The following is a 20,489-nucleotide window of genomic DNA, read 5'->3' as shown; positions in this document are numbered from 1 at the left end:
GGGGGGACATGGAGAGCAGTCACCTGCTGGAGGGGGGGGGGGGGACAGGCAGAGCTGACAGACATGTCGGAGGGAGAGGTATATACAGGTAGGTAGAGATGCAGGGACATGCTGGGAGTTGGTATGTGTATATAGGCGAGGGTACGCGCATGAGGTGTATAGGCGAGTGCACGCGGTGTATAGGCGAGGGCACACGGTGTATAGGCGAGGGCACGCGCACGCGGTGTATAGGCGGGGGCACGCGGTGTAAAGGCGAGGGTACGCGCACGCGGTGTATAGGCGAGGGCACGCGCACGCGGTGTATAGGCGAGGGCACGCGCACGCGGTGTATAGGCGAGGGCACGCGCACGCGGTGTATAGGCGAGGGCACGCGGTGTATAGGCGAGGGCACGCGCACGCGGTGTATAGGCGAGGGCACGCGGTGTATAGGCGAGGGCACGCGCACGCGGTGTATAGGCGAGGGCACGCGGTGTATAGGCGGGGGCACGCGCACGCGGTGTATAGGCGGGGGCACGCGCACGCGGTGTATAGGCGAGGGCACGCGCACGCGGTGTATAGGCGAGGGCACGCGCACGCGGTGTATAGGCGAGGGCACGCGCACGCAGTGTATAGGCGAGGGCACGCGGTGTATAGGCGAGGGCACGCGCATGCGGTGTATAGGCGGGGCACGCGCACGCGGTGTATAGGCGAGGGCACGCGCACGCAGTGTATAGGCGAGGGCACGCGGTGTATAGGCGAGGGCACGCGCACGCGGTGTATAGGCGAGGGCACGCGGTGTATAGGCGAGGGCACGCGCACGCGGTGTATAGGCGAGGGCACGCGGTGTATAGGCGAGGGCACGCGCACACGGTGTATAGGCGAGGGCACGCGCACGCGGTGTATAGGCGAGGGCACGCGGTGTATAGGCGAGGGCACGCGCACGCGGTGTATAGGCGAGGGCACGCGCACGCGGTGTATAGGCGGGGGCACGCGCACGCGGTGTATAGGCGAGGGCATGCGCACGCAGTGTATAGGCGGGGGCACGCGCACGCGGTGTATAGGCGAGGGCATGCGCACGCGGTGTATAGGCGAGGGCACGCGGTGTATAGGCGAGGGCACGCGCACGCGGTGTATAGGCGGGGGCACGCGCACGCGGTGTATAGGCGGGGGCACGCGCACGCGGTGTATAGGCGAGGGCATGCGCACGCGGTGTATAGGCGGGTGTATGCGGGGGGGGGGGAGAGGAGACAGACGGGGGGGGAGACAGGGGGGTATATATACAGATATACACAGATATATTGTTGAGTATTCCGCCAGCAGGAAACAGCAGCGGAAAGCTGCCTGAGCCCGCGTGCTCGCGGATTCACCGCGGCCAGACTAATGGCCGATAAGGATTAACATACGAGGTCCCTGCTACTGAATGTATATAGGCGGGGGGGGGGGGGGATACAGGCGGGGGGGATACAGGCCGGGGGATACAGGCGGGGGGGATACAGGCGGGGGGATACAGGCGGGGGGGATACAGGCGGGGGGATACAGGCGGGGGGGATACAGGCGGGGGGATACAGGCGGTGGGGATACAGGCGGGGGGGATACAGGCGGGGGGGATACAGGCGGGGGGGATACAGGCGGGGGGGATACAGGCGGGGGGGATACAGGCGGGGGGGATACAGGCGGGGGGGATACAGGCGGGAGGGATACAGGCGGGAGGGATACAGGCGGGGGGGATACAGGCGGGGGGGATACAGGCGGGGGGGATACAGGCGGGGATACAGACGGGTATATAGGCGGGGATACAGACGGGTATATAGGCGGGGATACAGACGGGTATATAGGCGGGGATACAGACGGGTATATAGGCGGGGATACAGACGGGTATATAGGCGGGGATACAAACGGGGATACAGACGGGTATATAGGCGGGGATACAGACGGGTATATAGGTGGGGATACAGACGGGTATATAGGCGGGGATACAGACGGGTATATAGGCGGGGATACAGACGGGTATATAGGCGGGGATACAGACGGGTATATAGGCGGGGATACAGACGGGTATACAGACGAGTATACAGGCGGGGATACAGACGGGGATACAGACGGGTATATAGGCGGGGATACAGACCGGTATATAGGGGGGGATACAGACGGGTATATAGGCGGGGATACAGACGGGTATATAGGCGGTGATACAGACGGGTATATAGACGGGGATACAGACGGGTATATAGGCGGGGATACAGACGGGTATATAGGCGGGGATACAGACGGGTATATAGGCGGGGATACAGACGGGTATATAGGCGGGGATACAGACGGGTATATAGGCGGGGATACAGACGGGTATATAGGCGGGGATACAGATGGGTATATAGGCGGGGATACAGATGGGTATATAGGCGGGGATACAGACGGGTATATAGGCGGGGATACAGACGGGTATATAGGCGGGGATACAGACGGGTATATAGGCGGGGATACAGACGGGTATATAGGCGGGGATACAGACGGGTATATAGGCGGGGATACAGACGGGTATATAGGCGGGGATACAGACGGGTATATAGGCGGGGATACAGACGGGTATATAGGCGGGGATACAGACGGGTATATAGGCGGGGATACAGACGGGTATATAGGCGGGGATACAGACGGGTATAGACTCACGTGCAGCGCTGTTAGGAATGGGAGCTGCAGGAGGCCCTCACAGAATCCCTGCCTCAGAGATAAGACAAACGTCGTCTGCTGCCCAAACAGCTCCTCCATCGCCCGTCTGAGACGCAGGTACACGGAACAGAACCGGGGAACCAGGTCTGCAGCGTTCCACGAGACATCCAGGAACCTCTGCACCTGTGAGAGACACCCAGAGTCACAGAGACTGCAAGAGACACCCAGAGTCACAGAGACTGCAAGAGATATCCAGAGTCACAGAGACTGCAAGAGACATCCAGGAACCTCTGCACCTGTGAGAGACACCCAGAGTCACAGAGACTGCAAGAGACACCCAGAGTCACAGAGACTGCAAGAGATATCCAGAGTCACAGAGTCTGCAAGAGACACCCAGGAACCTCTGCACCTGTGAGAGACACCAAGAGTCACAGAGATTGCAAGAGACACCCAGAGTCACAGAGACTGCAAGAGATATCCAGAGTCACAGAGACTGCAAGAGACATCCAGGAACCTCTGCACCTGCGAGAGACACCCAGAGTCACAGAGACTGCAAGAGATATCCAGAGTCACAGAGACTGCAAGAGACATCCAGGAACCTCTGCACCTGCGAGAGACACCCAGAGTCACAGAGACTGCAAGAGATATCCAGAGTCACAGAGACTGCAAGAGACATCCAGGAACCTCTGCACCTGTGAGAGACACCCGGAGTCACAGAGACTGCAAGAGACACCCAGGGACCTCTGCACCTGTGAGAGACACTGTCACGGGAGACCAAGACTTATACACACATTAATACCGGGATTCCAGACTGAGCACAACAAGGCGGGCAAAATAAATTGTAATTTATTTATTTTCAGACAAACACACAAATCTTGCACAATTACACTTAATAAAACACTTACTGGGCACAGGGAACTAAATCAAATGTCCTTGGAACGCAACAAAGTCTCTGGGCACCCCTGAACGCATGCCAGTGGGTGCGCAAATGGATCCGTGTAACAGTTCCTGGCGAGGGGCACAAGTTGCCACCCCTATATCTCCGCCAAAAGTTCGCTCAGTCCTTACAGCGTTCGTTCGGGAACCCTTAGCTCTAACGAATTCCAGAAGAGGGGCACGATCCTTGGTTACGATATTATTAACCCCTCACACTGTGGAACTGCTGACGCTGGAACTTGGTGAACCCCATGAAACCTTCAGATGGAACTGATGAATCTAACTTTCTGACTCACTCCATGACTTTTTAAAAACTTCTCCTGTCCCACCTGTTAACATGTGTAGCCAATCTGTGGCGTGGTAATTTCCTCCCTGGCCACTCACATACTTTTGCCAGGTGGATAACTCCTGGGACTCTGGCTTCAGAACAGTGACTGAACATGTGCAACAAACTGTCATCTTCCCCCACTTGACACTTGCATAACTAGACATCTGTCAGCCAAATGTTCACCTCTCCTCCTCCCCAAGTACTGTAACACCATACAATGTCTCCCCAGACATGCCGGAGTCAACTCCACGTGATGCCTCAGAAGTCCTGAACTTAAATTATGACTCACTGTTCTGGTGAATCCCAAATGTGTCTGATAACAAAAGGTTTGACACCCCTGTACGTCCTGGCCTTTGAAGCTGAGATGAGCAGCCCCCTATACTTCCTATGTATATGGGGTTCATAGCCATGCTCAAATACTTCCTCTGACATTCCTTCAAACATATCAAGCTTGGGGAATGGTTAAAACCCATTCTCTTTTCCCTTAATCAAAAACATTGTTACAATAAGTCATACATTTAACACATTATATGATTTTCCCCCTGAACCCCTAAACTGGACTCAGGGTACCTGGGTCATGTCCCTTTTATCCAAGGGACCCTGTGTAAGGTGTGGGTATTTATTAACCCCTTGTCCCCATTTTAATAAAACAAACCTCAGTCTTATACACATTCACAGGACTGCAGCCAGCAGTTGGCTGCGGAGCTGACACTCTACGCTTTAACTCAAAATTTAACCCCTACAACTCTCTCCACCTTATCCCTGGTGAAAGAGTTACGGAACCTCTCACTGGGTCCTGGGGTTCGGGCATATCCCGGGACCTGGAATGTAAACCCCGTTCCCCACCCGGTTTTACTGCCCTGGTTTGTGCTGAAGCAGGGGGATTTGGCGGTGAGCTGCAATCTGCGTTCCAGGGAGGATTTTAGCAGGGGTCTGTCTTCCTCATGTCCTCAGGAATCTGGGGGGAGTCCTGAGTGCATGTTTCGGGGTAACACGCAACATGGGCCCCCCGTCTACCTAAACATACCCCTGACGCTCACGCCTGGCGCATCCCGCTGGCTGACACTCCTGGAACAGTAAAACCACATACATCTTTATTATACCAACAGTTATATACCATAATTGAGTTGAAGAGCTGACACTCACAATTCTCCACTGGCACATTTTCATTCATTCATTTTAACTTCTTAGCTGCAAAACAGGGACACAAACAATGGGGAAAACATGATATTAGAGTGAAAATACATTTTAACCCCTTCAATCCCAACAGGGATTAGGGTTAACTAGCCGGGCATAATACCTTTATTATTGGCCTGGTTAACCCCTCCCGCCACATACACCCAGAGTCAGAGGGACTGCAAGCGACACCCAGGAACCTCTGCACCTGTGAGAGACACCCAGAGTCACAGAGACTGCAAGAGACACCCAGGGACTTTTGCACCTGTGAGAGACACCCAGAGTCACAGAGACTGCAAGAGACACCGAGGAACCTCTGCACCTGTGAGAGACACCCAGAGTCACAGAGACTGCAAGAGACACCCAGGAACCTCTGCACCTGAGAGAGACACCAAGAGTCATAGAGACTGCAAGAGACACCGAGGAACCTCTGCACCTGTGAGAGACACCCAGAGTCACAGAGACTTCAAGAGACACCCAGGAACCTCTGCACCTGAGAGACACCAAGAGTCACAGAGACTGCAAGAGACACCCAGGAACCTCTGCACCTGTGAGAGACATCTACAGTTACAGAGACTGCAAGAGACATCCAGGAACCTCTGCACCTGAGAGAGACACCCAGAGTCACAGAGACTGCAAGACACACCCAGGAACCTCTGCCCCTGTGAGAGACACCCAGAGTCACAGAGACTGCAAGAGACATCCAGGAACCTCTGCACCTGTGAGAGACACCCAGAGTCACAGAGACTGCAAGAGACATCCAGGGACTTCTGCACCTGTGAGAGACACCCAGAGTCACAGAGACTGCAAGAGACATCCAGGGACTTCAGCACCTGTGAGATACATCCAGAGTCACAGAGACTGCAAGAGACACCCAGGAACCTGTGTACCTGAGAGAGACACCCAGAGTCACAGAGACTGCAAGAGACATCCAGGGACTTCTGCACCTGTGAGAGACACCCAGAGTCACAGAGACTGCAAAGAGACATCCAGGGACTTCTGCCCCTGTGAGAGACACCCAGAGTCACAGAGACTGCAAGAGACATCCAGGGACTTCTGCCCCTGTGAGAGACACCCAGAGTCACAGAGACTGCAAGAGACATCCAGGGACTTCTGCACCTGTGAGATACACCCAGAGTCACAGAGACTGCAAGAGACACCCAGGAACCTGTGCACCTGAGAGAGACACCCAGAGTCACAGAGACTGCAAGGGACATCCAGGGACTTCTGCACCTGTGAGAGACACCCAGAGTCACAGAGACTGCAGGAGACATCCAGGGACTTCTGCCCCTGTGAGAGACACCCAGAGTCACAGAGACTGCAAGAGACATCCAGGGACCTGTGCACCTGAGAGAGACACTGTCACGGGAGACTGCAAGAGACACCCAGGAACCTCTGCACCTGTGAGAGACACCCAGGAACCTCTGCATCTGTGAGAGACACCCAGGAACCTCTGCACCTGTGAGAGACACCCAGGAACCTCTGCACCTGTGAGAGACACTGTCACGGCAGAACCAGGCATTTACACCTTTTTAACCGGGATCATAACATTTAGCAAAACGAGCAAGTAAAACTAATTGTCATTTCTTCCTTAGAAACAGACGTACACTCAGTGAGTCACAAAATACAGGAGAAAAACACACTTACTGGGGATCTGGGCTACAAAATTAGACTTTCCTAGCTTCTGTGGGCCGTAAAACAAAGTTTGTAAGTTGACCGGGACTTAGCCCGAAATTTCCTGGAACTCCAATCGGCATGAAGTTCCCCTCGCCACCGCTGTACGAGCTCCGAGACGGGAAATACCTTGACCGCGAATAAGTATTGTATGTCTTTATTTATATAGCGCTATTAATGTACATAGCGCTTCACAGTAGTAATACATATCATATAAATAACAGATAATATAAATAACAGATTATGGGAATAAGTGCTTCAGACATAGAAGTAACATTTCGGAAGAGGAGTCCCTGCTCCGAGGAGCTTACAGTCTAATTGGTAGGTAGGGAGAACGTACAGACACAGTAGGAGGGAGTTCTGGTAAGTGCGTCTGCAGGGGGCCAAGCTTTATGTATCGTGTGTTCAGAATATCCCAAACGTCTTAGAATCCAAATCGGCTTCAATCCCCAGCCGCGACCGCTACGTTCTATTCTCAGAACCTGGCCGCAAAGGTCCGGACTTTTCTCAAGCCGACTCGCTGCTATTTCTTTCAGAGCATCTTATTGCGATTTCAAATTTCCCGTTGCTGTCTTGGCGCTCAAAATCTCAGAGTCTCAACACCGGATTGGCTGCTGGGTTTCTTATAGTATTTCAGCTTTATTCATGAAATACTCCAGCCAATCCGAGGGTTGGAGAATTCCTACCAGCCAATCAGAGCGTTGCCAGTCTATCTAAGCCGGGCAAGCACGGATTCAGATTCTGACAAGGGCATGCGCCAACCTGGCACCTCTACCACTTGTCAGTCAGAAGCCCCCTGTGGAGTAAGGCCCCTCAAAGTCTGGGCTGTGCAAATGGTGGTCCGATTACTTCCATTCATCCCAGGACGTGAGTACTTGAGGCTAACTCCGCTGCCCAATTGGCTTCCACACCGTGGCAACCTCTGAGGCTTTCATGTCCGGGACCCGAGTAGACTTGGTGGCACCAAGCTTGGTAGCCACATGGTCTCTCGGAACAACGGACCTGGCACAATAATCTGTGCCATTATTTTTCTAAGTCCCATGGTAGAATCAAAAAATGCTTACGTTCATTTTCAGGGCTATACTTTTTCCAAGTCCTAGGTATGGGATAGAATGAGAAGACGCGCACGTTCATTTTCAGGGCTATACTTTTTCCAAGTCCTAGGTATGGGATAGAATGAGAAGACGCGCACGTTCATTTTCAGGGCTATACTTTTTCCAAGTCCTAGGTATGGGATAGAATGAGAAGACGCGCACGTTCATTTTCAGGGCTATACTTTTTCCAAGTCCTAGGTATGGGATAGAATGAGAAGACGCGCACGTTCATTTTCAGGGCTATACTTTTTCCAAGTCCTAGGTATGGGATAGAATGAGAAGACGCGCACGTTCATTTTCAGGGCTATACTTTTTCCAAGTCCTAGGTATGGGATAGAATGAGAAGACGCGCACGTTCATTTTCAGGGCTATACTTTTTCCAAGTCCTAGGTATGGGATAGAATGAGAAGACGCGCACGTTCATTTTCAGCTGCCCTGGCCCTGTCTAAATCTTTTGGTTTTTGAAAGTAGAATGAAAAAACGCTTAGGTTCATTTTCAGGGCTACAATCGAAATACATTGAAAACCTTATGGATGGTTGGAGCACCCCAGAACCCCCTAACAAATCTACGTAAGTACCAGCACTCACTGTCTAATAGCTAAATGATGAAAACAGTTGTAATGCAGAATAAACATTTAATAATAAAATGAACCAGAAATAAATCAAATGTGTTTGCAGAAACCAGTATCACAAATGGGCATGTCACAAAGTGAGGGGTGGGGGGGGGGGGGAAAGAAGGAAAACGGGAAAAAACATGAAACATAAGGAATATACACAAAAAATACGGAGAACGGAAAGTATGCTAGGGGGGCGACGTTTCGAGGGACTACCTCTTCATCTGGCCCATTCCCCCTGGTCCAAAAGGACCGAGAGGTACTTCCCTAAGCCTCCCTTCCCCTATACCTGGTCAAATCAGACACCCCTGAAAATAGCTAGTAAACATATAGTGTAAGCTAAATACAGCTAAACAGCTAATAGCAGGGCAGCAAGAATCCACTAATGGTACAGTTAAAGCTGAACACAGCTTGCAAGAAAGCAGCTTGCAAATGAGCACCAAGAGTCCACACAGTCAGTGAAAGGTTAATGAGAAAAATAAATGAAGTGGTCAAACCCTCAGTGGCTCTGCTCCTTCAGCTGCTCGTGTGGAGTGCTATACCGGGTTCTGGTTATCTGGGCATATACTGAGGGACCCCCACTAACTGAGGGACCCCTGACTGTACCCGGGATACACATATCCCTATGCCCCCATTCACCTTTCTGGTCTGTGCTGAATCTGGGAAACCTGGCGGTGAGTCGCGTAACGGCTTCCAATGGAGGATTTTGACCAGTGGTGTGTCTATATGTCACCAGGAATCTGACCTGATTCCCGGATACATTTTTGGGGTGGCCAGCAACTCTGGACCCCGGCTACCTAGACACAATCGGACAACACTTTAACCGCAAAACCCACCTTGAAACTCATAGCCTGAGAATCTCCACTGGTTAGCACTCCAGGAAAGGTAAAACACACACACATGTCATGTACAACCAATGTATCCCTCCCTGAGACTCCCCACTGGTTAGCACTCCTGGAAAGGTAAAACACACACACATTCTTTATTGTTGCACAATCTCATACATTTCATGTACAACAAATGGGTCCAAGAGCTGACATTCTAAACCACTAAATATGGCTCAGAGGTAACCAGCCGGGCATAATACCTTTATTGATGGCCTGGTTACCCCCTCACTGTCACAGACACCCAGAGTCACAGGGACTGCAAAAGACACCCAGGAACCTCTGCACCTGTGAGAGACACCCAGAGTCACAGAGACTGCAAGAGACATCCAGGGACCTCTGAACCTGTGAGACACCCCCTCCCAAGCCCCAAATCAGAGAGCTGCCCCATGTGTGACTTGATGTGACCCCCTTGTGTACCATGCAGACTTTACCTGCTGCTGTACCACCCCCTGCCAGCACTGAGCGATCCCGGCCATGCTGCTCACGTTCCTGCCCGAGCCCCTCACAGACACACAGGACGAATCAGTGCGACTCTTCCCATCTGCAGAGAAAAACATCACCACCTGTAACACAGCCAGCCAACCACACAGCCAGCCAACCAACCAACCACACAGCCAGCCAACCAACCACACAGCCAGCCAACCAACCAACCACACAGCCAGCCAACCACACAGCCAGCCAACCAACCAACCACACAGCCAGCCAACCAACCACACAGCCAGCCAACCAACCACACAGCCAGCCAACCAACCACACAGCCAGCCAACCACCCAGCCAGCCAACCAACCACACAGCCAGCCACCCAATCACACAGCCAGCCACCCACCCAACCACACAGCCAGCCAACTAACCACACAGCCAGCCAACTAACCACACAGCCAGCCACCCAACCAACCACACAGCCACCCACCCAATCACACAGCCAACCAACCACACAGCCAGCCAACCAACCAATCACACAACCAACCAATCACACAGTCAACCAACCAACCAATCACACAGCCAACCAACCAACCAATCAAACACACAGCCAGCCAACCAATCAATCACACAGCCAGCCAACCAATCAATCACACAGCCAGCCAACCTATCAATCAATCAATCACACATCCAGCCAACCCATCACACAGCCAGCCAACCAATCAATCACACAGCCAGCCAGCCAGCCAACCAACCAATCAATCACACAGCCAGCCAACCAACCAATCACAGCCAGCCAACCAACCAATCACACAGCCAGCCAACCAACCAATCACACAGCCAGGCAACCAACCAATCACACAGCCAGCCAACCAACCAATCACACAGCCAGCCAACCAACCAATCAATCACACAGCCAGCCAGCCAACCAACCAATCAATCAATCACACAGCCAGCCAACCAACCAATCACACAGCCAGTCAACCAACAAACCAATCACACAGCCCGCCAACCAACCAATCAAGCACACAGCTAGCCAACCAACCAATCAAGCACACAGCTAGCCAACCAACCAATCACACAGCCAGCCAACCAATCAATCACACAGCCAGCCAACCAATCAATCACACAGCCAGCCAACCAACCAATCAATCACACAGCCATCCAACCAATCACACAGCCAGCCAACCAATCAATCACACAGCCAGCCAACCAATCAATCAATCAATTACACAGCCAACCAACCAATCACACAGCCAGCCAACCAACCAATCACACAGCCAGCCAACCAACCAATTAATCAATCACACAGCCAGCCAACCAACAAACCCCACAGCAAGCCAGTCAACCAACCAACCCCACAGCCAGCCAGCCAACCCCACAGCCAGCCAGCCAACCAACCCCACAGCCAGCCAGCCAACCAACCCCACAGCCAGCCAACCAGCCACACAGCCAACCAGCCACACAGCCAACCAGCCAGCCAATCACACAGCCAACCAGCCAGCCAATCACACAGCCAGCCAGCCAAACACACAGCCAGCCAGCCAGCCAATCACACAGCCAGCCAACCAATCACAAAGCCAGCCAACCAATCACACAGTCAGCCAATCAATCACACAGACAACCAATCAATCACACAGCCAGCCAATCAATCACACAGCCAGCCAACCAATCACACAGCCAGCCAACCAATCACACAGCCAGCCAACCAATTACACAGCCAGCCAACCAATTACACAGCCAGCCAACTAATCACACAGCCAGCCAACCAACCCCACAGCCAGCCAACCAACCCGACAGCCAGCCAACCAACCCCACAGCCAGCCAACCAATCACACATCCAGCCAGCCAGCCAATCACACAGCCAGCCAATCACACAGCCAGCCAATCACACAGCCAGCCAACCAATCACACAGCCAGCCAACCAATCACACAGCTAACTATAACCCAGTATCCAACCTATCCAAATACCCAGAACCCAACCTATCCAAAAACCTGAATCCAACCTAATGGATAACCCCAAATTCAACCAATCCAATACCCCAAATCCAACCTATCCAAATACCCCAAATCCAACCTATCCTATCCAATAACCCCAAATTCAATCTACCCAATAACGCAGAATCCAAAACGTATCCAATTCAAGAACGCCAAATCCAACCTTCCCAATACCTATTCAACAACCCAGAATCCAACCTATACAATACCGATCGTATTAAATAACCCCCAAACCCCAAACATAACCAATATCTATCCTAGCCAATAACCAAAAATCCAACCAATTCCATAATCCCAAATCCAAACTATCCTATAATCCCAAATCCAACCTATCCAATACCAATCCAATCAAATAACCCCAAATCCAACCTATCCAATAACTCAGAATTCAACCTATCCAATAACCCAGAATTCAACCTATCCTAAAATCCCAAATCCAACCTATCCTATAACCCCAAATTCAACCTATCCTATAACCCCAAATTCAACCTATTTTATAACCCAAAATCCAACCTATCCAATAACCAAAATTCCAACCTATCCTATAATCCCAAATCCAACCTATCCAATACCTATGTTATAACCCCAAATCCAACAAATCCAATAACCCCAAATCCAACCTATCCTATAATCCCAAAATCCAACCTATCCATAACCCCAAATCCAACCTATGCAATAACCCCGAATCCAACGTTTCTTATAAAACAATTTCCACCTATCCAATAACCCCAAATCCAACCTATAATCCCAAATCCAACCTATGCAATAATCCAGAAATCAACATATCCTATAACCCAAAATCCAATTTATCCTCTAACCCCGAATCCAACCGATCCAAAAACCCAGAATCCAACCTATCCAAAAACCCAGAATCCAACCTAATCTATCCAATAACCCTGAATTCAGCCTATTCAATAACCCAAATTTCACCTATCCATTACGAAAATTCCAACCTATCCTATAATTCCAAAATTCCAACCTATCCATAACCCCAAATCTAATTTATGCAATAACCTTGAATCCAACATATCATATAAACCAATTTCCACCTATCCAAAAACCCCAAATCTAACCTATCCTATAATCCCAAATCCAACCTATCCTATAATCCCAAATCCAACCTATCCTATAATCCCAAATCCAACCTATGCAATAACCCCAAATCAAACCTATTCTATAAACCAAAATCCAACCTATCCTATAACCCCAAATCAAACCTATCCAATAACCCCAAATCCAACCTATCCTATAATCCCAAATCCAACCTATCCTATAATCCCAAATCCAACCTATACTATAACCCCAAATCTAACCTATCCTATAACCCCAAATCCAACCTATTCTATAAACCAAAATCCAACCTATGCAATAACCCAGAATTCAACCTATCCTATAACCCCAAATCCAATTTATCCTCTAACCCCGAATCCAACCTATCCAAAAACCCTGAACCCAACCTATCCAATAACCCCAAATCCAACCTATTCTATAACCCCAAATCCAACCTATCCAATAACCCAAATTTCACTTATCCAATAACCAAAAATCCAACCTATCCAATAATCCCAAATCGAACCTATCCTATAAACCCAAATACAACCTATCCAATAACCCAAATTCCACTTATCCAATAACCAAAAATCCAACCTATCCAATAACCACAAACCCAACCTATCCTATAACCCAGAATTCAACCTATCCAAGAACCAAGAATTCAACCTATCCAAGAACCAAGAATTCAACCTATCCAATAACCAAGAATTCAACCTATCCAAGAACCAAGAATTCAACCTATCCAAGAACCAAGAATTCAACCTATCCTATAACTCCAAATCCAACCTATCCTATAACCCTGAACCCAACCTATCCAATAACCCCAAATCCAACCTAATCTATCCAATAACCCTGAATCCAGCCTATACAATAATCTAAATTCCACCTATCCAATAACCCTGAATCCAGCCTATACAATAATCTAAATTCCACCTATCCAATAACCTTGAATCCAGCCTATACAATAATCTAAATTCCACCTATCCAATAACCACAAACCCAACCTATCCTATAACCCAGAATTCAACCTATCCAAGAACCAAGAATTCAACCTATCCAAGAACCAAGAATTCAACCTATCCAAGAACCAAGAATTCAACCTATCCAAGAACCAAGAATTCAACCTATCCAAGAACCAAGAATTCAACCTATCCAAGAACCAAGAATTCAACCTATCCAAGAACCAAGAATTCAACCTATCCTATAACCCCAAATCCAACCTATCCTATAACCCCAAATCCAACCTATCCTATAACTCCAAATCCAACCTATCCTATAACCCTGAACCCAACCTATCCAATAACCCCAAATCCAACCTAATCTATCCAATAACCCTGAATCCAGCCTATACAATAATCTAAATTCCACCTATTCTATAACCCCAAATCCAACCTATCCTATAACCCTGAACCCAACCTATCCAATAACCCCAAATCCAACCTAATCTATCCAATAACCCTGAATCCAGCCTATACAATAATCTAAATTCCACCTATCCAATAACCGCAAATCCAACCTATCCTATAAACCCAAATCTAACCTATTCTGTAACCCCAAATCCAACCTATGCAATAACCCAGAATTCAACCTATCCTATATCCCCAAATACAATTTATCCTCTAACCCAGAATCCAACCTATCCAATAACCTTAAATCCAATTTATCCTATAATCCCAAATCCAACCTATCCTATAATCCCAAATCCAACCTCGCCTATAACCCCAAATCCAACCTAATCTATCCAATAACCCTGAATCCAGCCTATCCAATAACCGAAATTCCACCTATCCAATAACTAAAATTCCAATCTATCCCATAATCCAACCTATCCATAACCCCAAAACCAACCTATGCAATAACCCTGAATCCAACATATCCTATAAACCAATTTCCACCTATCCAATAACCCCCAAATCCAACCTATCCAATAACAACCCTATGTAATAACCCCCAAACCCAACCTATCCAATAACAATCCTTTGTAATAACTGTGACGGTAGGGGGAAATATGGCTGCTGTTTATAAAGGTTAGGTCTGCCATTACCCCTACCTGTCAGTAATACATTGGTATTGTATTATATGTTATGTATATGAGTATGTCTTTGCTTGGTCCAAACCCCTCAGGAATCAGGGGTTAATATGTTTGCAAAGAATTGTTGCAAATGTTATGTTGCCATTCTACCCACCAATCAGGGCCGGGCATGTAGGCAGCTCCTTCCTACCCACCAATCAGGGCCGGGCATGTAGGCAGCGCCTTCCTACCCACCAATCAGGGCCGGGCATGTAGGCAGCACCTTCCTACCCACCAATCAGGGCCGGGCATGTAGGCAGCACCTTCCTACCCACCAATCAGGGCCTGGGCATGTAGGCAGCGCCTTCCTACCCACCAATCAGGGCCTGGGCATGTAGGCAGCGCCTTCCTACTCACCAATCAGGGCCTGGGCATGTAGGCAGCGCCTTCCTACTCACCAATCAGGGCCTGGGCATGTAGGCAGCACCTTCCTACCCACCAATCAGGGCCTGGGCATGTAGGCAGCGCCTTCCTACCCACCAATCAGGGCCTGGGCATGTAGGCAGCACCTTCCTACCCACCAATCAGGGCCTGGGCATGTAGGCAACACCTTCCTACCCACCAATCAGGGCCTGGGAATGTAGGCAGCACCTTCCTACCCACCAATCAGGGCCGGGCATGTAGGCAGCTCCTTCATACCCACCAATCAGGGCCTGAGTATGTAGGCAACTCCTAGCCCTGAGTGTTGCAATATTATGGTTTAAGTATATAAAAAGGTGTGGAGGGAGACCCCTAGCAGACAGGGAGGGAGACCCCTAGCAGACAGCGAGGGAGACCCCTAGCAGACAGGGAGGGAGACCCCTAGCAGACAGAGAGGGAGACCCCCAGCAGGCAGGGAGGGAGACCCCCAGCAGGCAGGGAGGGAGACCCCTAGCAGACAGAGCCTGCAGAGTCACAGAGGTGTTGCTGTGACAGGGAGAAACTGCAGTGTCCAATCCAGTGCTGGTTTCAGGCCTGAAAACCAGTCCTGTATGCACTGGGCAAAGAGAGAACAGGGGAAATCTCTGCAAGTAGGTCCCTGCGACTAGTTAGGCCGGGTATCCCCCAGTTTCCCCAGTTGGGTATGTGTGATGTGTGATGTGGGATGTTTGTGTCTTTTATATAGTTGTGGATATATTTTTCCAATAAATTAATTTTATAAACTCTCGTGTTCTGTCTGGCGATATTGATCCCTGGTGTTAGTCCTGGTCTCCCATGACAATAACCACAAACCCAACCTATCCTATAACCCAGAATTCAACCCATCCTAAAACCCCAAATCCAACCTATCCAATAACCCAAAATCCAACCTATACTATAACCCCAAATCCAACCTATCCTATAACCCCAAATCCAACCTATCCTATAACCCCAAATCCAACCTATCCAATAACCCAAAATCCAACCTATCCTATAACCCCAAATCCAACCTATCCAATAACCCAAAATCCAACCTATCATATAACCCCAAATCCAACCTATCCAAGTGTCATGTTGTAAGCCTGCAGTATTCATACTTGTCCACCGGGATTGCTGCTGCTCTGCTAGCTCTCTCAAGGAACATTCCAGACCCTGAAACCGGACACCTCTGCACCTGTGCTCTACCTCTCAGCCTGCCTATAGAAACTTCCACTTCCTGTCTGTCAGTGCCTGTTTATACTGGTTCCTCAGCTTTTGCTAGGATCCTGTGTTTACTGCTGTGCTAGCTATTGCTATTGTCCTATTCCAGTCTCCCCGTTGCCGACCTCTGCTTGTGACCCCGACAACGCTACCTGCTGCCTGCCTCTGACCTCTGCTTGTGACCCCGACCTCGCTCCCTGCTGTTCCTGCCACTGGGAGCCTCTCCCGCCGAAGATCCACCCTTGACACCAATAACCCCAAATCCAACCTATCCTTTAACCCCAAATCCAACCTATCCTATAACCCCAAATCCAACCTATCCTATAACCCCAAATCCAAACTATGCAATAACCCAAAATCCAACCTATCCTATAACTCCAAATCCAGCCTATCCTATCCAATAACCTTGAATCTAACCTGTCCTATAATTCCTAATCCAACCTATCCTATAACCCCAAATCCAGCCTATCCTATCCAATAACCTTGAATCCAGCCTATCCAATAACCCACATTCCACCTATACAATAACCCTGAATTCAACCTATCCTATAATTCCTAATCCAACCTATCATATAACCCCAAATCCAGCCTATCCTATCCAATAACCCTGAATCTAACCTGTCCTATAATTCCTAATCCAACCTATCCTATAACCCCAAATCCAGCCTATCCTATCCAATAATATTGAATCCAGCCTATCCAATAACCCAAATTCCACCTATCCAATAACCCAAAATCCAACCTATCCAATAACCCCAAATCCAACCTATCCTATAACCCCAAATCCAACCTATCCAATAACCCCAAATCCAACCTACCAATAACCCCAAACCCAACCTATCCTATAACCCCAAATCCAACTATCCTATAATCCCAAATCCAACCCATCCTATAATCCCAAATCCAACCTATCCAATAACCCCAAATCCAACCTATCCTATAACCCAAAATCCAACCTATCCAATAACCCCAAATCCAACCTATCCCATTGTCATGTTGTAAGCCTGCAGTATCCATACTTGTCCACCGGGATTGCTGCTGCTCTGCTAGCTCTCTCAAGGAACATTCCAGACCCTGAAACCGGACACCTTTGCACCTGTGCTCTACCTCTCAGCCTGCCTATAGAAACTTCCACTTCCTGTCTGTCAGTGCCTGTTTATACTGGTTCCTCAGCTTTTGCTAGGATCCTGTGTTTACTGCTGTGCTAGCTATTGCCCTATTCCAGTCTCCCCGTTGCCGACCTCTGCTTGTGACCCCGACAACGCTACCTGCTGCCTGCCTCCGACCTCTGCTTGTGACCCCGACCTCGCTCCCTGCTGTTCCTGCCACTGGGAGCCTCTCACACCGAAGATCCACCCTTGACACCAATAACCCCAAATCCAACCTATCCTTTAACCCCAAATCCAACCTATCCTATAACCCCAAATCCAAACTATGCAATAACCCAAAATCCAACCTATCCTATAACTCCAAATCCAGCCTATCCTATCCAATAACCTTGAATCCAGCCTATCCAATAGCCCACATTCCACCTATACAATAACCCTGAATTCAACCTATCCTATAATTCCTAATCCAACCTATCCTATAACCCCAAATCCAGCCTATCCTATCCAATAACCCTGAATCTAACCTGTCCTATAATTCCTAATCCAACCCTTCCTCTAACCCCAAATCCAGCCTATCCTATCCAATAACCCTGAATCCAGCCTATCCAATAACCAAAATTCCACCTATCCAATAACCACAAATAAAACCTATCCTATAACCCCAAATCCAACCTATCGTATAACCCCAAATCCAACCTATCCTATAACCCCAAATCCAACCTATCCTATAACCCCAAATCCAACCTATCCTTTAACCCCAAATCCAACCTATCCAATAACCCAAAATCCAACCTATCCTATAACCCCAAATCCAACCTATCATATAACCCCAAATCCAACCTATCCTATAACCCCAAATCCAACCTATCCAATAACCCAAAATCCAACCTATCCAATAACCCAAACTACACCTATAGACACGACGCTAACCATAGATTTATAGACAGAATATACCTGGTGCATAGGGGGAAAAAACAGATCTAAGAGACACTAGAGAAAGTGAGCACAAGGGGTCACTAAAGCCCCATGTGACGGCAGTCACGGTAAGGTAAAGTTATCGCAGGTGTGTGGCAACAGAGCAGAAAGTGAAAGTTCAGACCCTCTCAATAGAGGTGACCACAAAAAGGTCCCACGAGACCACTGGGCACGCAAAAGGAAAAATAATAAAGTTTTAATAAATCTAAAAATTGACGAGAGACGTGACAGAATATATACAGTGATAATAAAATCCCCAGCGGCGAGATGGAGGCAGGTACGTGTGGACAAAGACCTGGGAGGTACAATCTAGCCACACAGGTTTAAGTATTCCCCTATACTGATCGGTGAGCCATAGAACCAATGCCCTATAGTGGGCTTGATAAGGTTTACCAAAATACGTGTTGTCAGTCTACACACAAAGAATGCCACTGTCATAGAAATAAGTATGTCATAACGTGGCATATGCAAAACAGTGGTATAATACAGAGGAGCAGCACAATGACGTGTGTATGTGTTAATATTGTCAGGGAACTCCACAGAGGGTGCTGAGAGGGTTAGTTATATAGACCCTATCGTAGCCCAAAGCCCAAAACAGAAAGCCACTAACACAAAGGCAATGGCCATGGCTATGTAAATGCACACTGTGCATATACTATGGTCAGAGAGGATAGGTGTCCTGCACGGAGGTAACTGTCGCCCTTGTATACCCACCCTAAGGGATATTGGGGGTCTGCTTCTTATCTGGCTACTTTCTAGGTGTTGTGCTGTACCTGTTGAAAAACAGGATGGCTGAGTGCTCCGCGATGTTGTGGGGAGAAACAGGACAGGTTCACAGGTTACCTTAGTTCTTGCTTGGTGCAGCGCCTCCAGTCAGCATGGATCCTCTGTGTAGCAGGGACGGCCCATACTGACACCTTTGTTCTTCATAGAGACATTGACTCACACAGGTTCTGGTGCAACTGGATCTTTATTGCATGTAGATGGAACAGCAAATCAGATGAATCCTTTTCTTATCTTCCCTTACTACAAGGCCATGGCTAAGGCTTGAGGCCCAGACCATGCCTTATGGACTCCTCCTCTGCCTCCTAGTGAGACAGAGGGTAGCTGGTGCTCACTCCCCAGAGGGAGGAGAGAGAGTGACAAGAGCCTTGAATTTAGGAAAGTGCCAGAATTTATAACCTGGGGTTGGTGATTGTAACCCTGCCCCTTAACAGAGCAGGTTGAATACTCATTGGTCGTCATACCTTACAGATGAACCAATTAGTATCCTTCCCTCAGGCTGGCACTCTGACTGTTGCTACTGGATATTGCTGATACATCCAAAGCTGCAAAAGCACACAGGCCTTGTTGAAGCAATTACCCTTCCAATGCCTGCACCTAACAGGACTTACACTGGAAAGATCCAGGAAAAGAAGTAGCGGCCGGGAGGCTAGGCTACATAACCATACGACCTTGTCTTTAGATAGGTTTTTCCATGGTGTAGAGCTCAGAGTCTGATCAGCCAACACGCTCCGGCTTGTCGCGTACCCATCAAGGGTATGACGTCACTTAGCCCCGACGTACGTTTCGCGCATCTTGGTGCGCTTCTTCCAGGGGGAGGAGTAGAGTGTAAGTGACGCGTTTTGCCTAATATATTCTCTCTTGTAGGAGGAGTGGTCAGGTCACATCCAATCACGGAGTGAGTATAGCGGGCAGAGTGGTAAGTAACTCCCCATGCCCCCGCAAGTCTTCAGCCAATGGATGAAGCAAAATAAAATGTAATAAAGAGAAACTTTGCGAGTACAATATTAAGGAGTCTGCCTGCCTGGTCACAGACAATACATAGTGAATCCCAGCACGGATGTTCATAGTATATTGACTATAGATGGTATAAATGGTCTGAACGAGAGGCCAGGTAAACACACAA

General features: G+C 49.1%; 1 protein-coding gene across 1 annotated transcript in view; it reads right to left on the bottom strand.

The window, feature by feature from the left end:
- The window catches only part of LOC142486400 (cullin-9-like), a 144,234-nt gene that overhangs the window by 4,418 nt on the left and 119,327 nt on the right, over window positions 1-20,489 (bottom strand). The window contains exons 13-14 of the mRNA XM_075584994.1: window positions 9,787-9,896; window positions 2,647-2,829 (exon numbers count right to left, since the gene is read on the bottom strand). Coding sequence (XP_075441109.1) covers window positions 2,647-2,829; window positions 9,787-9,896 — 293 coding nt within the window. The remainder of the gene's footprint in view (window positions 1-2,646; window positions 2,830-9,786; window positions 9,897-20,489) is intronic.

The sequence above is a fragment of the Ascaphus truei genome, unplaced genomic scaffold (genome assembly GCF_040206685.1).
Source record: "Ascaphus truei isolate aAscTru1 unplaced genomic scaffold, aAscTru1.hap1 HAP1_SCAFFOLD_841, whole genome shotgun sequence".
NCBI lineage: Eukaryota > Metazoa > Chordata > Amphibia > Anura > Ascaphidae > Ascaphus > Ascaphus truei.
Note: the sequence above shows the minus strand (reverse complement) of the source record. Positions and strands in the feature narration are given on the sequence as shown.